At 52.8% G+C, this 18,115-nt stretch overlaps 1 protein-coding gene across 4 annotated transcripts in view; it reads left to right on the forward strand.

Moving 5' to 3' along the window:
• Positions 1 to 16,622, forward strand: part of SSH2 (slingshot protein phosphatase 2) — a 91,041-nt gene extending 74,419 nt beyond the window's left edge. For all 4 annotated transcript variants that reach the window (XM_058422967.1, XM_040082174.2, XM_058422968.1 and 1 more), the window contains 5 exons: positions 1,913 to 1,959; positions 3,344 to 3,490; positions 4,081 to 4,281; positions 8,417 to 9,260; positions 10,518 to 16,622. In XM_058422967.1, the coding sequence (XP_058278950.1) occupies positions 1,913 to 1,959; positions 3,344 to 3,490; positions 4,081 to 4,281; positions 8,417 to 9,260; positions 10,518 to 12,476 (3,198 nt within the window). In that variant the 3' untranslated portion in view covers positions 12,477 to 16,622. The remainder of the gene's footprint in view (positions 1 to 1,912; positions 1,960 to 3,343; positions 3,491 to 4,080; positions 4,282 to 8,416; positions 9,261 to 10,517) is intronic.
• The last annotated feature ends 1,493 nt before the right edge of the window (positions 16,623 to 18,115 follow it).

An 18,115-nucleotide genomic window follows, 5' to 3' on the forward strand; every position in this document is an offset into this window, starting at 1 on the left:
TTTGGCTGTACTAAACTTTGCCATGCAGCACCAAGCTGTAGAGACCCTGTACCTAAAGGATGGAAGGTACATGGTCTTAATTCTGACAGTTTCTCAGGGCTGTTTCCATTGATGTAATGCCACTTTTGTGGCTTTAACTGTCCAGGGTACCCACATGCCAAGTTCTTATGTTTGGGAAAGACATAACTATAGCAGAAGAGGGAGGGGAGCTGTGTGACATCCCGGTGGAATGGCGCTCTTGTAACAGAGAAAGCCCTGAGTTTGCGTGATCCAGGAGGAACGGAGTAACATAACAAAGAATCCTGGAGATAAGTCACTTAAGGAAACATAAACATTTTGCTGTTAATTGTTTTGCTTGCTTAGTTGCTGCTGGGGCCTGTCTTAATTACTGCAGCTCCTTCTGGTGAGTCAGCGCTCCGCTGGATTTCCCAGCCCCGGGGCCACGGACACAGCTTTGGTTGGGCTGTCTAGCCTGTGAGGTTGGCTCAACTTTAAAGAAAGCCATTCCTCTTGGACCAGCTGGTCTTTCCAAGTGGAGATGGAGATGGCCTCTCCCAGTCTCCGGCTCAGAAGGGATGGTCTCTGTTAACGTGAGCACTCCCAGGATATCACGTTGGGGTAGAGCCAGGAAATTTGAAATTACCTACGATGTAATGGATTTTTTTTTTTTTTTGCAGACTGTGTGTTGTAAGGAGAGAGAGGGACCTGTTACAGGCTTATGGTGCTGGCCAAAAGCTGTTGCAGGCAGCTGGATCCACTGCAGGGCTTGGAGTCTTGGCTCTGAGTGCATTTAATGGGGAGAAAACCTTTCAAACAAGGCTTGCAGGCAGCACCAAGAGCTATGGTTAATGTGTGGAATAAAAGTGTTTGCAGAGCAGCTGCTGTGGTGAGGAGCAGTGCTGCTGAGGCTGGGCACCAGCTTCACCCAGGAGTGCGTGTGCTGCAAGGGTTGTGTTGTGAGGGTTCAGAAAGGCAAGGAGCTGTTTCCTTCCAGGTGGAGGCAAGAACCCTGTGGGATCCCATTTAAGGAGTGCTAAAAGAGCTAAGCAGGAAATAAGAGAACTGATGATGTTGGCAATTGTGGATCAAAGGACAGGAGAAAAGGCTTTCACCCCTGCAGCATTGTTCTCCTCACCTGTGGAAACTGATGGTTCCCAGGCCTGAATTAAATTGTTCTTCCTTGACTGAAAGAGACATTAAACTGAGTCTGGGCCTTGGTAAATACAATCAGTCAACTTCATCTGGATCATCTTTCCATTTGGGAACCGTTTTAGGGCAGGGAAGCAGAGAGCTTGTGCACCTTAAACTTTGAAGGAAGCCTTTGAGTGGTTTTGTCCTCAGGTGTCTGTTTGAGCAGGAAGCAAGCAGCTTGAGTCCCTGTGTGTGCTGCAGAGGAGAGGGTTGCCTAGCCAGGGTTAGTTAAACATCTTCATTTCTCTGCTCACACAGGCTTTGGACGTGGGGAGAAGAGGTGTAACCCAAGTGAGCTTAGGTGTTGCTGCCTTTGATGTTCAAGATGGGTGTTTGGTGTATAAAGAGCACCTGGATGGTTTTTAAATGCAGGCAGCTTCTCCTCTGTGGGGCAGAACTGGCAGCAGCCTCCAGGGACAGGGTGGAGTGGTCTTGTCTTGCTGAGGTTGATTTGTCAGCAGTTTGCAGGAAGTGCCAACACGCAGTGCTGGGTTCTTGTTGGCAGAGCTGCTTCTTGTTTCAGAAGGGATCTGGTTAATGGGGTGAACATCAGTTACACTTGTGTACCCCTGTGCTCCAAGGACACCCAGCCCTCCAACCCTTGGCTGGTCAGCTTCCTCCTCTGGTCCACTGGTGACCCTCCCTCCCTCCCTCCCTCCACCAGTTGCCTGGCCATGCCTTCCTTCTGCCTGATGTGTCCCTTTGCATGTTTTCCCTGCAGGGCTCAGAATGGAATGCCTCCAATTTGGAAGATTTGCAGAACAGAGGGTGAGTAGCTTCAGGCCATCAGCTTAAAAGCGAGAGCCTGGCCTTAACACTTTTCTCTGCAACAAACTCTATTCCATACCTGCTGAGTAACCTGAGTCTTACTTAAGGGTTTGCAGATCCTAACAAGCTCTTGCTTCCTCCAAACTTCTTGTCCTGCAAACAGGCACCTTAAAATAAAAGAATCTTACTTCTGACCTTGACTAACGTCCCCAAGGCAAACAAAGGAAGGCAGCAAGCTCATAGCTATAAGCAGTAAAACGCTGCAATTACTGAACTGGATGCTGCATAGTTGGCTCCGTGCCCTCGGCCCCAGCCCCTGGCTCTGGACTGATTACAGAGGCACTTCGGACCTCTAGGCTGTGGCAGGAAGGAAAATGTGGAGAAGAGCATTTGTTCCTCTGAGTGGGGCCCAGTAGGAAGTGAGGTCCTGTAACTCTCAGGCTGAGCACCAAAGGGTTCCTCTCTTTCCTGCCCTTTCTACTTTTCAAGTTTAGATTGTCCTTTCTCTAGAACAGGTGGTTATAAGCACCAAGATTGTGCAATGAAAGAATTATTCATGGGTTTGGCTTATTTGTGCCGAACCAGTGGAAAAAACGAATCATGCTGCTGAACTGGTAGTGCAATTCTGTACCTCAGAAATTCAGCCTGGCAAAATTGACTCTTCTTGGTGAGCTCAGGGTCTGCTGTGGTTTCCTGGAGTCTGACAGGTCCTACTTGATTGCCAGTGATCTCATACCTGCTTGGGAAAAGGGATGTCACTCTCTTGCAGAACCCTTGTTCTGCCTGATATCCCAGCACGAGTGCATTTCATAAGCATCTTACAAGTAACCCTCAGGGCTAAAAATACTGAGTGCTGTGTACATAAATACCAAATGCTTTCCCTAGCAGTTTCCTTTCCAGAAAATTTAGGGATAAGAAATAAATCCTCTCCAGTGGCTCATTGTCTGTTACATCTCTCTGTAGTTACTTTATGCGTTTGTTTAGCTCTGGTGTTACTGGGAGGTTTAGTCTTCCATCTTCCTGTGGTTTTAGTGCAGCAGGAAGAGAGATTCATAAAGGGGCTTGGAGAAAATGTGCAAACACTAATTGCAGGAGCTCCAGTGGCACAAGTGTCGCTGACACGTAGAACAGAGGTGGTGGGCAGTGTGACCTGACATTGTGCAGAGGAAGTTTCTGTCCCTGGATTCTTGTGATCAGGCTCTGAACTGCTCAGCAAAACCTATTGTCTGTGTTAGCTGCTGCTTCCTCGCATTAATTCCTGGTTTCCCAGGAATTTTGTTCAAGAGTGCACTTCCAAATGCCCTTGGCAAAGCAAGGCAAGGCTGCAGTGTAGCAGTGGGACATCTCTGAACTGGCTGTGTTTGTCTCTGCTGTTCCCATGCAGGGTACGGTACATTTTGAATGTGACTCGAGAAATAGATAATTTCTTCCCTGGGCTCTTCGAATACCACAATATTCGGGTTTATGATGAAGAAGCTACAGATCTTCTGGCTTACTGGAATGATACCTACAAATTCATCTCCAAGGCAAAGTAAGTCTTTTCAGAAAACACAACACACACATTTAGAAGATGTATACTAAGCATTTTGTTTTCATGCTGATTTTCTTAACTGCTTTTCCTCCTTGCCTGCCTAGCATCACAGCATTTTCATTTTGTGGCTTGCAGCAGAAGAACATCTCTGTGCTAGAGGCTTCCCTGAACTGCTCAGTATCTCTCTGGGATGTGTTTCTAAATTGTGACACCACGTTTGTGGTACAAGTTCTCTTTTCACTTGGAATACGACTCGATGCCAGTGAGCCGTTTGGGCTGAGCTCAAGGGTGCCACACTAGTCTTCAGAGGTTTTCCTGTATCTCTGTGTTTTCCACTTTGCAATAACAGCTTCAGAAGAGCTGTTGTAACAAAATCTCTTAGGAATATTAATAAGACCTTGTTCTTCAGTTTCTTTGTGTGTCTTGCTCCAGTTTGTAAATTGGATTATCAGATCACATCCCAGGCTCCAGCTGTGGCCACAGTGTTGAAAACATATTGGATAATGCTCTGGTAAAGAAGTCGCTGTTTTCTTAAGCTTGTCAGATGTTTTCTGTTTAACGATCCTCTTCTGTTCTTTCTCCCGCTTCAGGAAAAATGGTTCCAAGTGCCTGGTGCACTGCAAGATGGGAGTGAGCCGCTCAGCATCCACGGTGATTGCCTATGCCATGAAGGAATACGGCTGGAACCTGGACAGGGCTTACGACTACGTGAAGGAGCGGCGCACCGTCACCAAGCCCAACCCCAGCTTCATGCGGCAGCTGGAGGAGTACCAAGGGATCCTGCTGGCCAGGTGAGTGCAGGGAATGGTCCTGGTTATCCATTCTGATAAACACTTCAGTGGTTGTCTCTGTTCTTTCAGTCAGAGCTTGTATCACTGTGTTGTGCAGGCTTGGGATGTTAGGAAGGGTAGCGCTCTTTTCAGGGTTATCTCAGCTGAGCCTGGGAAAAGGGGTGGAACAAGGAGCTGTCAGGAAGCTGTTTGATTTCTAGGATGTTTGGTTTTTGGAAAGTAGCATCCCACAAAGTGTTATCTGAGTGCAGCATTCAGAGCTATGCAGGCTCCAGCAAAGATAAATGATGTCCCTGTTGCTTGTAACATCATTTGGCAGGGAACTTGTGTTGTCTCCTCACAGTTCCCTGTTGAACATGCCCCTCCTCAGCAGCTGGTCTGGTTTTATTTAGATCCCTTTGGTAAGTGTTGGTGTGAGGGGAGGGGACAGGATGTTCTGTGCATTGCAACAGTGGTGTTTATTCCTGCCTGGAGTCCTGAGGCTGGTCTGGAGCTGGGCCTGGGTATGGACGAGTGTGTTGTAATCCCAAGCCTATCACCTGACTAGCAAAAAGACATAAATATTTCATGTTTCTTGGCTGTGTTAAGCAATGTCTTCACGTGATCAGCAGGAAGGAGGTAGTGATACTCTGTTTTGCCAGATTATGGTATTTTGTTTGGGATCCTGGTGTGCTTTGCCTGGGAGCAGAACTTCAGCAAACAGAGTTACCCAGTCTGAGCCTCCTGCCACAGGAGGTGGCTCTTAGCAGGTTTGGACCAAAGTAAATAGTAAATTTCAAAGCATTTTGGTGCCATTGGGAGGTGCCTGCTTCTTGTAGAATCATTTCAGTTGGAAAATAGCTTTAAGGTCGAGTCTAGCCATTGTTTTATATTCTGTTACTAACAGCAGCTCCCTCACTCATGTCCTGTCTTTAGGGCACACTTCTTACCTCTGTCCCCTGCTTGATTTTGTCCCATCATGTCTGTTCTATCTATCCCCTTGCAAAGACCTCTCTTCCCTTTCGTTGTAATGACTTACCCTTCCTCCTTTCCTCTCCACCTGTTCCCAGCAGCCTGTGTTTGTTGCTGGGCCAGGCTTGGATTCCCAATTTTTACACCAAACCTTTGGTGTAAGCTCCCCTGCCACTGGAATGTGCTTCCTCTTCCCTCTCTGCACAGGTAAACCACCTCAAGGCTCCTCCCAACTTATTCCCTGACCAGGTGCCCCCACAGGATCTTCATCCTCCACCTCTTCCCATGGCTGCCTTCCTCCCCCCTGCTCCCCCAAGCCCCACCTGCCATAGTGACCCTCTTTCTTTCCAAAAAGCAGCCCAGCAGTATCGAGTCTCAGGACAGATCACATGGAATAGACAATTTTAAAAGATAGTGCCCTGCTGGACTGAAACCCTTTGAGACAGACACCACACCTGCCCTGGGTGCCTCATGTGACACCAAACATGCTGCTGGCACCAGTTAGTAAAGGTCAGTGCTTAACTCTGGGCCAGAGATGACCCGACCAGTGTGGTGTGCACTGAACAGACTGGGAAATTAAATCTCGTTGGTGTAGGTTGGATGGAGGGAAAAAAAGGCTTTTTAGGCATGAAAAAAGCACCAGCGGGCTGGTGAACACCTGTGAGGAGCTCTGGTGTGGGAGCAGCTGGTATCTCACATCCTCAAACCCTGAGCACAGCAGCTGGTTTGGGTAATCTGCCAGTCTGGTAGCTGGTGACATGCCTGCAAAGCCACCCTGTACAAACATTTTGGTTAAGGATTATTTTTCCCCGTCTTTAAGTAATTTATTTTTTGGAGGTATATCTTTGCTGTTGCCACCGTTTATAGCATGTGGCTGCCCTTCCACTGTAGTACAACCCTGCAAGTCCCTGTACAATGGCACAAACAGGATTACTTGTGAGGCTTTAAAAAATGCAAAAGCAGTGCATTGCATCTGTGTAGGATGAAAAACGCTGCAGTAAATGAAGCTTCACTGAAGCAAGGAATGGCCCCTTCCATGCTGCAGAAGCTGTTCCTCTTTATCCACTTCCTCTCCCAGCTCCAAACTGCTTCTTTTACTCTTTCTTCGTGTTATTTAGCTTTGCTCTCTGGCCTCTGGCTGCCTTATTTATTACTGCAGTATTCCAGGACAGGTAAAAAAACCAAAAACAAAAAAAAAAACAACCCCAACAGATTGACACTCATGTGACTGCTCCAGTTTCAGGGGGAAAGTATGTGAGGGCAGCCATGTGCTCGCACTATCCAGTTACGGTTTTGTGCTGGGGTTATAGCAACTGGGATATGTTTTCCAGCTGTAAAATGAAAACCCCCTGCCTGCTTTTAGTCACAACAACAAGTGTGTTTTGCTCTTTGGGACTGTCATACTTCCTGGGATTAGTTAATCTGTCCCCTCCCTCTGTTGATAAACACAGCAAGGCTGAGCCAGGCCTGTTTCTGTTAGTAGTTATAGATAAGTTACAGGAAAACAGTGTTTGGGATCTCCTGTGCCTTGTGCAGCTTGTGGATGAACAACAGATTTATATTCAAGCCTGGAGAGCTGGTGGGAGATGTGGGGGGCTCCTGGCCCAAAGCTGGTGTAGGTACAAGCACGGGGAATGTTTCCCAGGAAGGCCAAGAGGAGGTGGCTGTAGGCTCTGGGAAGGGAAGTGGGCTCCTGTTCTCTGACCCTGCACCTCATGCAGGTTGTCAGACTGGGGAAGTGTCAGATGGGAAGATAGCACAGCACACCTCTGCCAGTGGCGCTTGGCATCTGGTTTGGTCCTCAGATCTGCGCCCTTGCTCGCACAGGAGGGTAATTTTCACTTTCAGAATCAAATGTGCAGCAGAGCTGGATTTGAGCACTGAAGTGCCCTCAGGAAACGCCAGCAGCACCCCAGGTTGTATGAGCAGAGATGTCAGATGACATTCCATACGGAGCCCGGGCAAGAATCTGCCTCGGGGACAAGCCTGTGTCTGCTGCCATTGTCAAACTGCTCCAAAAGCCACCGGAGACAGAGCGTGTGCACTCCAGGACAATGTCTCTGGCCTCTGATCTTGACCCTCCTCTCCTGTGAGAGGACCTGATCTTTCTCGTGTGACATAGGGCAGATTGTCACTGATTACAGGGTTAGAAAGCTAAATCTGCAATGGATTATTTTCTTTAGCTGTTGGGCACCCACAGCTGAACTGGCACATTGTAATTAGCTCAGCACCGTCTGTTAATTACCCAACTGTGGCCACTGGATGTGTCTGGGAGCGCCTGCTCGTGCTAGCAAGGGACTGGAGGGGTTTTGCAAGATCTGCAGCTCCAAGGAGGTTTCTGTGGTTTGTGTGTTCCTCCTAGGGGCAATGGGTGGAAACACATCCCTGTGGCCACTGCACACCCTGGCAGCCTGGGCTAGCTCTGGCATTTCACGGCAAGAAGTTGCCTGCAGTGCTGTCTGTAAGCCCAGGTGCACGGGCTGGGGTTTTTGGCAGGTGGAGATGAGGAAGGTGATGCAATGCCACTGGCAGTTACTTGGCCTTTTGATAGCTCAGACTTTCCTAAAGGGGCTTTCCAGAAGCTGGAGGAGTTCTGAGCTTCCTTCCTGTGGAAGGTGGGTGGTAATTCGGGCTGTGTTTACTGTTGAGGATGTCTTGTATGTTTTTGCACACGCCCACCTCTACTCATCCCACCCTGTCCTTGGTTACAAGAACCAGTTACTGATGACTGAAGCTGTTCAGAGAAGGAATCGGGAGGGAAATTGGACTTTATTCAGTGTCCACCACCTGCTTGTGTCCAGCACAAGGGCTTCTCTCTCTTCTGGTCACCGCTCACCTGCTAGCAAATGGAAAAGTGCTGGCTGAGAAAAGACCAAGTTCTGCAGTCAATTAAACATTGCATTTGTTGAGTGGGCAGATCCAACGCTGCTGAGGAATAGGGAGGGGTGTGTGGAGCAGAATGGTGCCGTGGAATTTAGCTCCTGGGAAGTGGAAGTGATCGTTACTGATCAACTTCTCCAGCAGCAGGTCTGGCCCTGAGCTGTTCAGGTGAAGCCGCAGTTGTGGTCAGTGACTCCAGCATTTGGCAGTTTTTGCTGTAGGTTGTGTCCTCTTACCACGAGGTGGATCTGGCTGTGGTATATAGCAATTACTCACTCTTTTCCTTTGCTCTCCTTCCCCGCAGCAAACAGCGGCACAACAAACTGTGGCGCTCACACTCGGACAGCGACCTCTCGGATCACCACGAGCCCATCTGCAAGGCTGGGCTGGAACTGAACAAAAAGGAGATCACCACCTCAGCTGACCAGATCTCAGAGGCCAAGACCAACGACAACCAGCAGCCCATGTCTCCCATCTACTCAGCTGAGCTGGACAGGGAGCAGCAGCTCCCAGAGGACGCAAACATGATCGAGGACGTGTGTGTGAAGGAGAGAAGGATCCACTTAGAGTTTACCTGCAGAGACTTCCACGCTGAGCAGATGGAGGACAAGCTGAACCTGAACAATATCAATGGCTGTACAGCAGGGTGTTGTGTAGACTCTGTCCCCCCTGACAACTGCCGTGCTTCTGAGGCCTTAATGCAGCTCCAGCATCCCTTGGAAATAACGGAGTTTCCTGATCTGACAGTGGACGATCTGGAAAAAGATGCCCTTAAGCCCGATATGAACGTGCACTTGGTTCCCATGGAAGAATTCACTTCATGCTTAAAAGACTTCCCCCAATCCCCAAACCAAAATTCTCCAGGTCTCCAGCAGAACCCTCAGCCCGAAGTGACAGACCTCAGCACAGACAGGATTGATTTCTTCAGCGCTTTGGAGAAATTCGTGGAGCTCTCCCAGGAGAGCCGGTCACGCACCTGCTCCCATTCCAGGCCAGAGGAGCAAGGGACTGGGAGGAATGGGGTCTCCAGGGTTCCCATGCTGGAAGTGCCACCTGCTGCTGATGGGGGTGCAGATGCTCGAAGGAACAGCCCTGGAAACTCTCCTCAGGCATCAGATGACTCTTCCACAGATGAAGAGCAACAAAAGGTTAAAAAAACTTGCTCATGCTTTTTAGGAACTGCTGCTCGACCCTATCTGTGGGCTGTTTTCTGCTGTGGGGTGGCTGTGGATGGGATTTTCTAGCCCTGCTTTCACTGGCCACGGGGTTTGGGGAGGGATTGCTAGATGCTTCTCCCTTCCTTCACTTTTAGATACTTGCCCTTTTCTGCACTTTTTCCTTAAACATCAGTTTGCTGGCATTGGCAGGGCCGTGAGCCGACCTTGACCTGACCTGCTGTGCTGTTCTCATGAGAAACTTATTTTTGAGTTTTGCATCAGGAGAGCAGAAAGGTGGGACTTGACCCACTGGTGTAGCCAGACCCTGAGCCCAGCCAGCATCCCAAATCTTCACAGATATTTATCTGGCTTGAAAAATCCACCAAAGAATGGGGCAAAACTGGCCTATTTCCCTGGCTGGGAAGCACCAGCGTTGGGGTAGTAAATCAAGGCAGGTGTAGAGCTTCCAGTGCTGGAGGAAGAAATTAACCTGTCCAGGTCTGGAGTGATGGGATCGGGCACGTCATAGCTCACTTCTCCTGGGTAGAGAGATGGTCTTGACAAAATTTAGTAACCTCTAAATTTAGGTACCTTTTTCTCATAATTGCTTTTCAGCCTCCAGGACTCTCAGAGGGATTGATGATGTCCGGGGCCATCATTTCCTGGGAGCTTCTCTTATTTAAATTCCACCCTGCATTGCTTGAATCTTTTCCATCTCCATGTGAGGCAATAAGGCTCTTCCAAATATAATAGGCCATTTCTCTCTCCTGTGATTTGGCAGAGAGTGTCTGTGAGGATTGGGAGCCTCCTTGGCCATTTTCCTCTGGGAAACCAGAGCATTTCAGTGCTTGGTCATTCTTTTTGCTGTTCTTCTGCATACATGAGCAGAATTTGTCATGTTTTCAGTTCAAAATGGTATGTTTAGCAGTATTAGGATTCTTTTTGTTTGTTGGACTTTTCTTCATTTAGAAAAACAAAAAAGCTACTTTTTCCTTGGAGTTTGTTGCCGTTAAGGTTCTTAGATCTTAGTCTAAGTGAAAATCCAGCCTGGAGTGTGTTATATCAGTCTCACAGACAGTAAAAAAACCTATATTAGTGATCACTGCTCTTGTGATCTCTCTCCACACACTGCCACATGCTTCTTTGTTCCCTTGGGGGTGTGCATCCCTATTTTCTCTAAACTGCTGCTATTTACTCTGTGTCAGCACAGCTGATGCACTTTGTAATTCTCCTGTTTGTGTGTTGCAGGAGGTCCCTGAGGTGCCTGGTGCAGGTCATCTCACGAGATCCCACTCGGAAAACGCCATTTCTGTGAAGGAAATTATCACAGAGATCGAGTCAATCAACCAGGGAGCAGGACCTGCCCAACAAAAAGAGGGTTCAGCCAATCTCAGCCAGACACCAAAGAGGAACACGGTGCACGACCTGCCAGTGGAGGTGATTTGGGCATCAGAAAAGTTGGAACAGAGTGAAGGAACCTGTGCTGGACACCAGGAAAAGGAGAAGGACCCTCTGCCGACTGAGCAGGAAGAAGCCCCGTCTCTGCAGCTGTCTTCTGGTAAATCAGACCTGGAGGAAAGCAGCTCCGGTGGGGAGCAGCAGGAGCCTCGTGGCTCCATCAACCCTGAGCCCAAGTGGTGCCCCGGCTCCGTCCGGAGAGCCACGCTGGAGTTCGAGGAGCGCTTGAGGCAGGAGCAGGAGCACCAGCACACGGCCCCAGCCTGCACTTTACCCACCCGCAAGAACTCCAGGAACGACTCTCCTGCTGCCGAGCTCCTGCCGCGGGGGAAGAGCGAGGAGCCGCCCCTGGAGCTGGCTCTGGAGGGTGACAAGGCTCAGGGCGCTGAGGAGCTGCTGCTGCCTCCCGGGGCTGAGCAGCCTGTGGGCAGACACCTGCCTGCCCCCCTCGGCCCCCGTGCCCAGGAGTCGCTGCCCGCAGAGCCCAGCCCGGGGCGGGAGGGAGCGGCACAGGAGCACAGGACAGTGATCTCGTTTGACGGGACGGAGGAGCCATCCCTGCCCTCCCTCCTCCCAAAGAGGATCGAAATCATCGAGTACACCCTCACGGTGAAGCCTGCGGAGCAGCGCCCCGATACAAGCTGTGAGCAGGGCGGGCTGGCCGCCGCCACCCCGTCTTTAGATGAAAACTTGAACCCCTCAACGTGCTTGGAGAAGGCTCCAGCGGATCCCTCGCCGCCGGAGCGCGCGGTACGCAAGCAGGCCGCCTTCAGCGTGGGCAGCCCCGGCGAGGAAGGCAGTGGAGTATCTGCTCACCTCGGTGCTGCTTCTCCCTCTGCCCCGGTGACCTGCCCACCTTCAGCCAGCCTCGAGCGCTCTCCTTACCCCTTCATTCACCTGGAAGGTGTCACCGAGCAGAGCACGGGCACAGACGATGAGCCGGTCATGCCGCGTGGCACCGAGGGAGACGCGACTCTCCCGTTCAGGGACAGTCCCAAACCTCTCTGCGGGGCTGGTGCTGGCATCCCCAGGCAGCTGAGCAGCGAGGACCTCACCAAGCAGCGTGCTGAAAACACGGACCTTCTGGACATCTCGTTCCTGTGTTACAGCCTCCCTCACAGCTCCAGCAGCCTCAGCGTGGAGGAGCACTCCAGCAGCCCCAGGCCGGTCAAGCAGCGGGCGAAGGAAATAGAGGCTCGGATCCGGCATGCAGGGCTCACCAGACCCTCCCACATGAAGCGCTCGGCATCCCTGGCCAAACTGGACTGCCTGGACCTCTCCAAGGACGACTTACGCGACAGGGAGTCGGCCTCTCCCAATGCCAACCCGGTGCTTCTCACCTGCGTTGCCCTCGGGCGAGGCTTTTGTGGGGGGAGGTTGGAGAGGGGCTCGGAGAGCGCGTGTGGGAAGCATCTCCTCTCCTCCCCAGAGCCCACTAAGCATTTTGTGGAACAGCTCAGAACAGCCGAGTGCATTGCCCAGAGCAAGCCGGTGGAGAGGCCGCTGGCTCAGTACGCCAAAGAGTGCAGCTCCAGCCAGCAGAGTCTGTGTTCCAGCACAGATCCAACGTGGACTAGCTCCGGGGAGGGCCCTCCGCTGCTCCAGGTACAGGTCCTGGACTCCTTGTCTCCATCTCAAGCTCTGGCTGTCGCCCCACGGCAGCAGCACGGGAGAACTCACCCTCTGAGGAGGCTCAAAAAGACCAATGACAAAAAGCGGACAACCAATCCCCTCTACAACACGATGTGATCCTGGGCCCTTGGCTGTGATTTCTTACCCAGAACCTGTGGTGTTGCTTTCACGCAAGGGGCAGGTGTAATATAAGGAACATGCACTTTATTGGTTAATTTTATATATATTGTCATTTTACTGTTCCTGGCGCATGTAGGTGTGGGTTGGTTCTTCTGTGTGTGACTCTGACTGCAGGACTGTTTGGGTTTTTTTTTTAAGTTTAACTCGGATAACCTCAAATGTTCTTTTTTGTTGTTGTTGTTGTTAGTTTGTTTTAAAAGAACACCTCTATAATGAGAAAGTTGATGTTGGCTTGCTTTGGCAAGGTGGAGTTTTGCTTACAACCAGATCCTAGTTCCTGACTTGAATTTTCCCCATGCCTTGAAATGGTGCTGAGCAGTTGGTGGGGTGAGTGCCCCTGTAAATGTGAAGGTTGTGCCAAGGTCCCTTCGTTTGGCCTTTTATTCTGCAAACTGGAACTCCACCGTGCTGGCAGATCCCTCACAAAGCTGCTTCAGGACAAACACCCTGGGCTCAGTTCAGCTGGTGCTTCCCCAAAAGGAGCACACAGGGGTAAATCTTCCCAGTGGATGAGCTCTAACAACCCTGAGCAGCACCAGAGCAGCTCTCCCATCTGCCGTGGGGCACACAGAGCTCTCTGCTCTGTGCTGAGGTGGGGCAGAGCTCCTCCAGGAGCTGTCACATTCACCTCTTTCCCCAAAGCCAGTGTTCTTTTAAAACAAACGCCTCATTAGGGTTTTAACCCTCCCATTACTTGAATACTGCTGTGGGCCTTCCAAGTTCATGGCCATATCATCTGTCCTCTGCCCTCCTCCTACTGCCTGCCCCCTGCCCCAAAACTGTTCTTGTGCTGCCTGAGTTTCCCTCTCCCCTCTGCCATGCTCATGGGTGTTTCTGGTGGCTCCCAAAACTTGAGCTGTTTTTGTTACATGACATACTGCCCTTAATGCAAAACTTTGTCCTTTCTGCTGTCACTCCTAATTCTAGACCCAGAGGGAAAATATTTTCTGGAAGTTTTTTCTTTCCTTTTTTTTTTTTTTTTTTTTCCTAAATTGTATATATGATATTTATATTATTTTTTTTGTTCTTTTCTATGGTTTTTTGTTTGTTTGTTTTTAAAAAAAGGGCAAGACTGCATTCTGTAAACTGGAAAACAAACACACCCGACTCAAACTCAGTGCTGTTCTTTGTGATCTGCACAAACATGGGAATGGATTTGACATTATAAGCTGTCTTCCCTTTCCAAAAGTGAGCCTCGATGCCAAATGTGTCCCTTCTCCTCCAGTCCTGTGTGAACCCCTGTTATCCCACTGTGGGAGGGGCACTCTCTGTCTGCCCATCTCCTTCCTCCTTGAAGCTGGGTTCCAGGAGTGCCACTTGGACGTGGAAATCCTTTGGCTGCTCCGAGCCATTCTGCAGGTTCTTGCTTCCCTGGAGAAACTGTGTGTGGAGGCTCTGCTCCAAATTTCAGCAAATTATGTGGTTTCTGAGCAGTTTGGCCCAAATCAAAGCTCCTCATCTGTGTGCATCTGCAAGTTGTCCCTGTGCTGTAGGAGCAGAGGGAAAGGCCAAGGGGAGCTCTGGGTCCTGTCCACAGTCCCGTCCTGAGCTGGTGCTTGGCTGGGGTCCAGACCTGCCCTCTGGGGAGGAGCAAAGCGGAGGGAAGATGCAGAATGGCTCAGGCTGCTGGAGCCAGGCATGGAGAGGACTTAGTGTGGGAGGAGCAGCAGCCAAGGCTGTGCCTAGAAAGCAGCCCTAAAGCTGCAGAGCCGTGCAGGCTCAGGTGGGACAAACTCCTCTTGGGCTGGAGAGGAGCGCTCGGCACTGGAGCGCTCTGGAGTATTGGGAAGCAGCATGTGTTTGCCCTGGGGAAGGGGTGTGGGATATCCTCAGCCCACAGCTGGTTGGTGAGGTAATGGCACCTTGCTGCCCTCCTGTAGCCCCCAGGAATCCTCCTGTGCTGCTTTGCAGCCTGGGCAGGGTCTGTGAGTCTGTGCTCCATCAGCCACCAGCACCATCGCTCCCTTTCCTGAGCCCTGGCAGGGGGTGGTTGGCCGTGCTGGAGCACAGCCCTGTCCTGGGTCAAACAGCACGTCATCCCAGGCCATTTCAGTCACTAGAAGTCACCCAAGCCCCTGGCCCAGGAGGCCAGGTATTTCTTTGGGACACTGAAAGACATGTGGCTTCTCCTAGCCCGCTCCAGCTGGCTCTGGAGCCGGGCAGGCACTCTGGAAAGGCCAAGTGGCTCATGTCATCCGGAGAAGGACAGGTTCAGTCCTTGCCTCCCCCACTAACTTCATCAGGCCCCACTGCCCACCATTCTGATCCCCAGGACGTGCCTGCCTGCCCCTCCACGGGTGGAAGGGACTGGTTGCCACCGGCCTGCCTTGCATTGGAGGGTGCATGCTTGGCTGGCAGCGTGTCCTGGTGACAAAGATCTGTGTGGGAGGGAGAAGCCCTGTGTAGAATTTTTTCCCTTGAGAAGGCAGGAGGAGGAGGAAAAGGATCGGGTTTCTTCGCCCGGCTTGATCTCAGGAGAAATGCCCTCTGGGAAGGGTCTTCGATGCAGACCAGAAATGCTGCTTCCTTCCAATGCTCAGCTGCTCTCTGGGTGCTTCAGCTGGGGAGAGCAGCAGAGGGGCAGAGGCCCCTGCAGGGAGGTGTTTTGCTGTCCCCTTGTCCTTGGCTCTGGCCCAGCATAACTGGTTTTTCTCTGAGAAGGCTGTGGGCAGGCAGAGGGAGTTGGGGAAGGTGGTTCTCTTGCAGAGTGATGAAGGCCTTGGAGGTCTGGAGGCTCTGAGCAGGATGGCAGGACGGGGACGGACTGGGGGGGTATGGACCTCCTTTTCCAGTGTCTGGGCAATGAAGCCACCAAGCCCCAGAGATCTCTGCTGGGGACGATTGTCCCTTCTCCATGCTGGTGGCTTGTGGGAGGCTGATGATTCTCTCCTGGCTCCTGTAGCCACCTCACAAGAGCTTCTTGTGACCCGCTGAGCACCACGGGGAGCAGCAGCAGCACCTCCAGGGTGCTCAGCAGCTGACAAGCCTCGCAGGTAGAGGGGGTTTGGGAGAAACCTGTTGTTTTAAGGGCATTTTTGTACAAAGCAACTGTTCTTTGGTCTCTGGCGAAGCCTGTCGGAGGACGCTTTATTGTTTACATTGACTCCTGTACAATATCCCAGCCATCGCTGCCCCGGCCGTACTGTAACGTGTGAGCCTTGCACAAACGGACTGTGTGCGTGTGAAACTGGTTCTACACTGCGTTCTGTTGCACTCGGTGGTGTGTGTGGGTGCTCTGTGTGTGTGTGTGTGAGTGTGTGTCCGGTCTGCTTGAGAAGTTGTGACCTGTACAAATCTCTTCCCCTCTCGGCCCTTTCCCGGGGGCACCACGGTCCCAGCGGGTGGCAGGAGGTGACTCCGCTTCTGGGTCACTTGGATGTTGAAACGGAGCAGGGATTAGCTCCGTGTCCCTCTGCCAGCAAAGGCTTGGTGGAAGGGATCCCGCCCCACCTCCGGCTGCTCCGGGGACCTCCTGGGAGGAGCGAGCTGGGAATCCAGGGGCACTGCACCTGCCGGGGGCTCCGGGAGCCTGGCAGCTCTCTGGCAGGAGGAAGCCATACCCACCGCAGGGCGCTGCTCCCCGCACGGTGCATCCTGCCTTAATCCGGGCCTGGCTCCACACAAATCCCCCACTTTTCTCCCCAAGGGAGGGGCCCCGAGCCCTTGGTGTGGGGCAGAGGCAGGTGCTGGCCTGGCGCAGGAGGGGCCGGGCTGCTGCGGGGCTCGGTGCCTGCCCGGCGGTGCTGCCAGAGGTGCTAACAGCCCGCCTGCGCTGCAGACATCTCTGTTGGCACAAGAGAAGGTGCCAGTGCCTTTTATTTTCCTTCGTGGAGATGTGACGCCCGTGCGCTGGTTTGTAGGGATTGTCCAGGGCCGAGCAGCTGGCGGTGGGGTTGCGAATCAGGGAGGAGAGCGCTTCTGTCTGCCCCTCCTGCATCTTCCTTGGTGGCTGGGATCGTCCCCTTTCCCCCTAAAGACTTTATGACCGATGTGCTCAGCTGTTTTTAAATGTGAACTTGTGCACTGATGTGCAGATTCAATGTTCTTGTTACCGAATGAATAAAAGTTTTATTTTGAAGATGACAGAGTTGTGCGGCTTCCTGTTTGGGATCCCTGGGGGTGAGGGAGTGATCTGTGCTGCTTTCAGAACATGGGGTGGCAGAGGGGATCTGGTGGATGGTCCCATCCTGCCCCAAGTGCTTCCAAGCAAGAGGTACTTCCAGATCACGCTGCAGTTGCAGGAAAGATTCCAAGGGTTGTGTGTTTAAAACTGTCAGGATGCTGCAGGTGCCCTCCTTGCACTGCTGCAGACACAACTGTGGTGGGTCCTGGGTTTAAGCTCCACGGGGGATATGAGGTCTGGACACTGGAAAGCCTGTCTCAGGTTTTGGTTTTGCTCCACTGTGGCGAGAAAGGCAGTGCAAGGGTCTCTGTGGCCGTGCTGTGAGGAAGGAACTTGAAGAGAAAGCCAAATCCTTGGGCTCAGCCTCGCCATCCGTGCAGGAGCTTCCCCCCAGGCCAGAACTGAATGGGCACCAGGGTGTGGGGCCAGGGCGGCAGGGCTGTCACTGCAGGGCTGTCACCGTGCCTCTGGCAGTGCCTCTGGGGTGCCCCATCCCTTCCTGCTCCCCCCAGCACCAGCAGGGGAAAGGCTGCCCAGGGCCTTTTCTTGACTTGCTGGGGATGTGTCTTGGAGTTAAGGACACAGGACATGGCACTTGCTCCATCCCCAGACACGGAGTGAGCCTGGGCCGTGGTGGGACGGGGCGAGCAAGGGGTGCCTCTGCAGCCCCCTCCCTCCCCGCCACCCCTTTGGCCGGGCAAACGAGGATGTCACCTCTTCCTTGCCTTTTTGCCAGCTGCCCCCTCCTGCCCGCTCAGCCAATGCTCGTCCAGCTCCACACGGTGCCCTTGTAGGGTCCAGGGCTTTGCTGCCTTTCCAGGAACCACCGCTCCCCTCCCTCTGGTCCTTGAACCCTACAATCCCTTAATCCCGCTGGGCCAGGGCATCCCTGCAGGGCCGGGCTTCGCTGAATCCCAAATGTGATTTCTGGGTGCGCCCGTAACCATCCTGCTGGGCTGGGGCTGAGGTGGGCTTGCAGACCCCTTTTCCCGGGGGCGGTGGGTGCGATGCTGTGAAATTTGGGAGCCTCAGGGGCCGCCCACGGCCTCGGTCCCTGTGGGGGGAACACATCGCAGGGTCACAGCCCCGTGCAGAAGTGATCCCCGGGGTAATGCCCCATCCCTCGGTTTCTCCCAATATTTCAGAAAGGCTCGGGGGGCTTTTCCTGCCCCCCATCTCCCACGCACCGCGCCGGGGGGCTGCGGACACCCTTGGGACCCCCCCCGCCGCGTGTGGGGTGGGAGCCGGGGAGCGGCCGTGGCGGGGCTGCCCCCGACCCCGCGGGCAGAGCGGGGGGCCGGGCAGGGTGCGGGGGGCCGGGCAGGGTGCGGGGGCAGGCGGGGCCGGCCCGGGCCCCCCCTCCCCTCCCCTCCGGTGCCCGCCGCGGGGGGGCCGTGCCGGCCCCGGCGCCCGGCTCGGCTCAGCTGTTCTCTGCGGCAGCGGCACCGCGCGG

The sequence above is a fragment of the Hirundo rustica genome, chromosome 19, assembly GCF_015227805.2.
Source record: "Hirundo rustica isolate bHirRus1 chromosome 19, bHirRus1.pri.v3, whole genome shotgun sequence".
Lineage (NCBI taxonomy): Eukaryota > Metazoa > Chordata > Aves > Passeriformes > Hirundinidae > Hirundo > Hirundo rustica.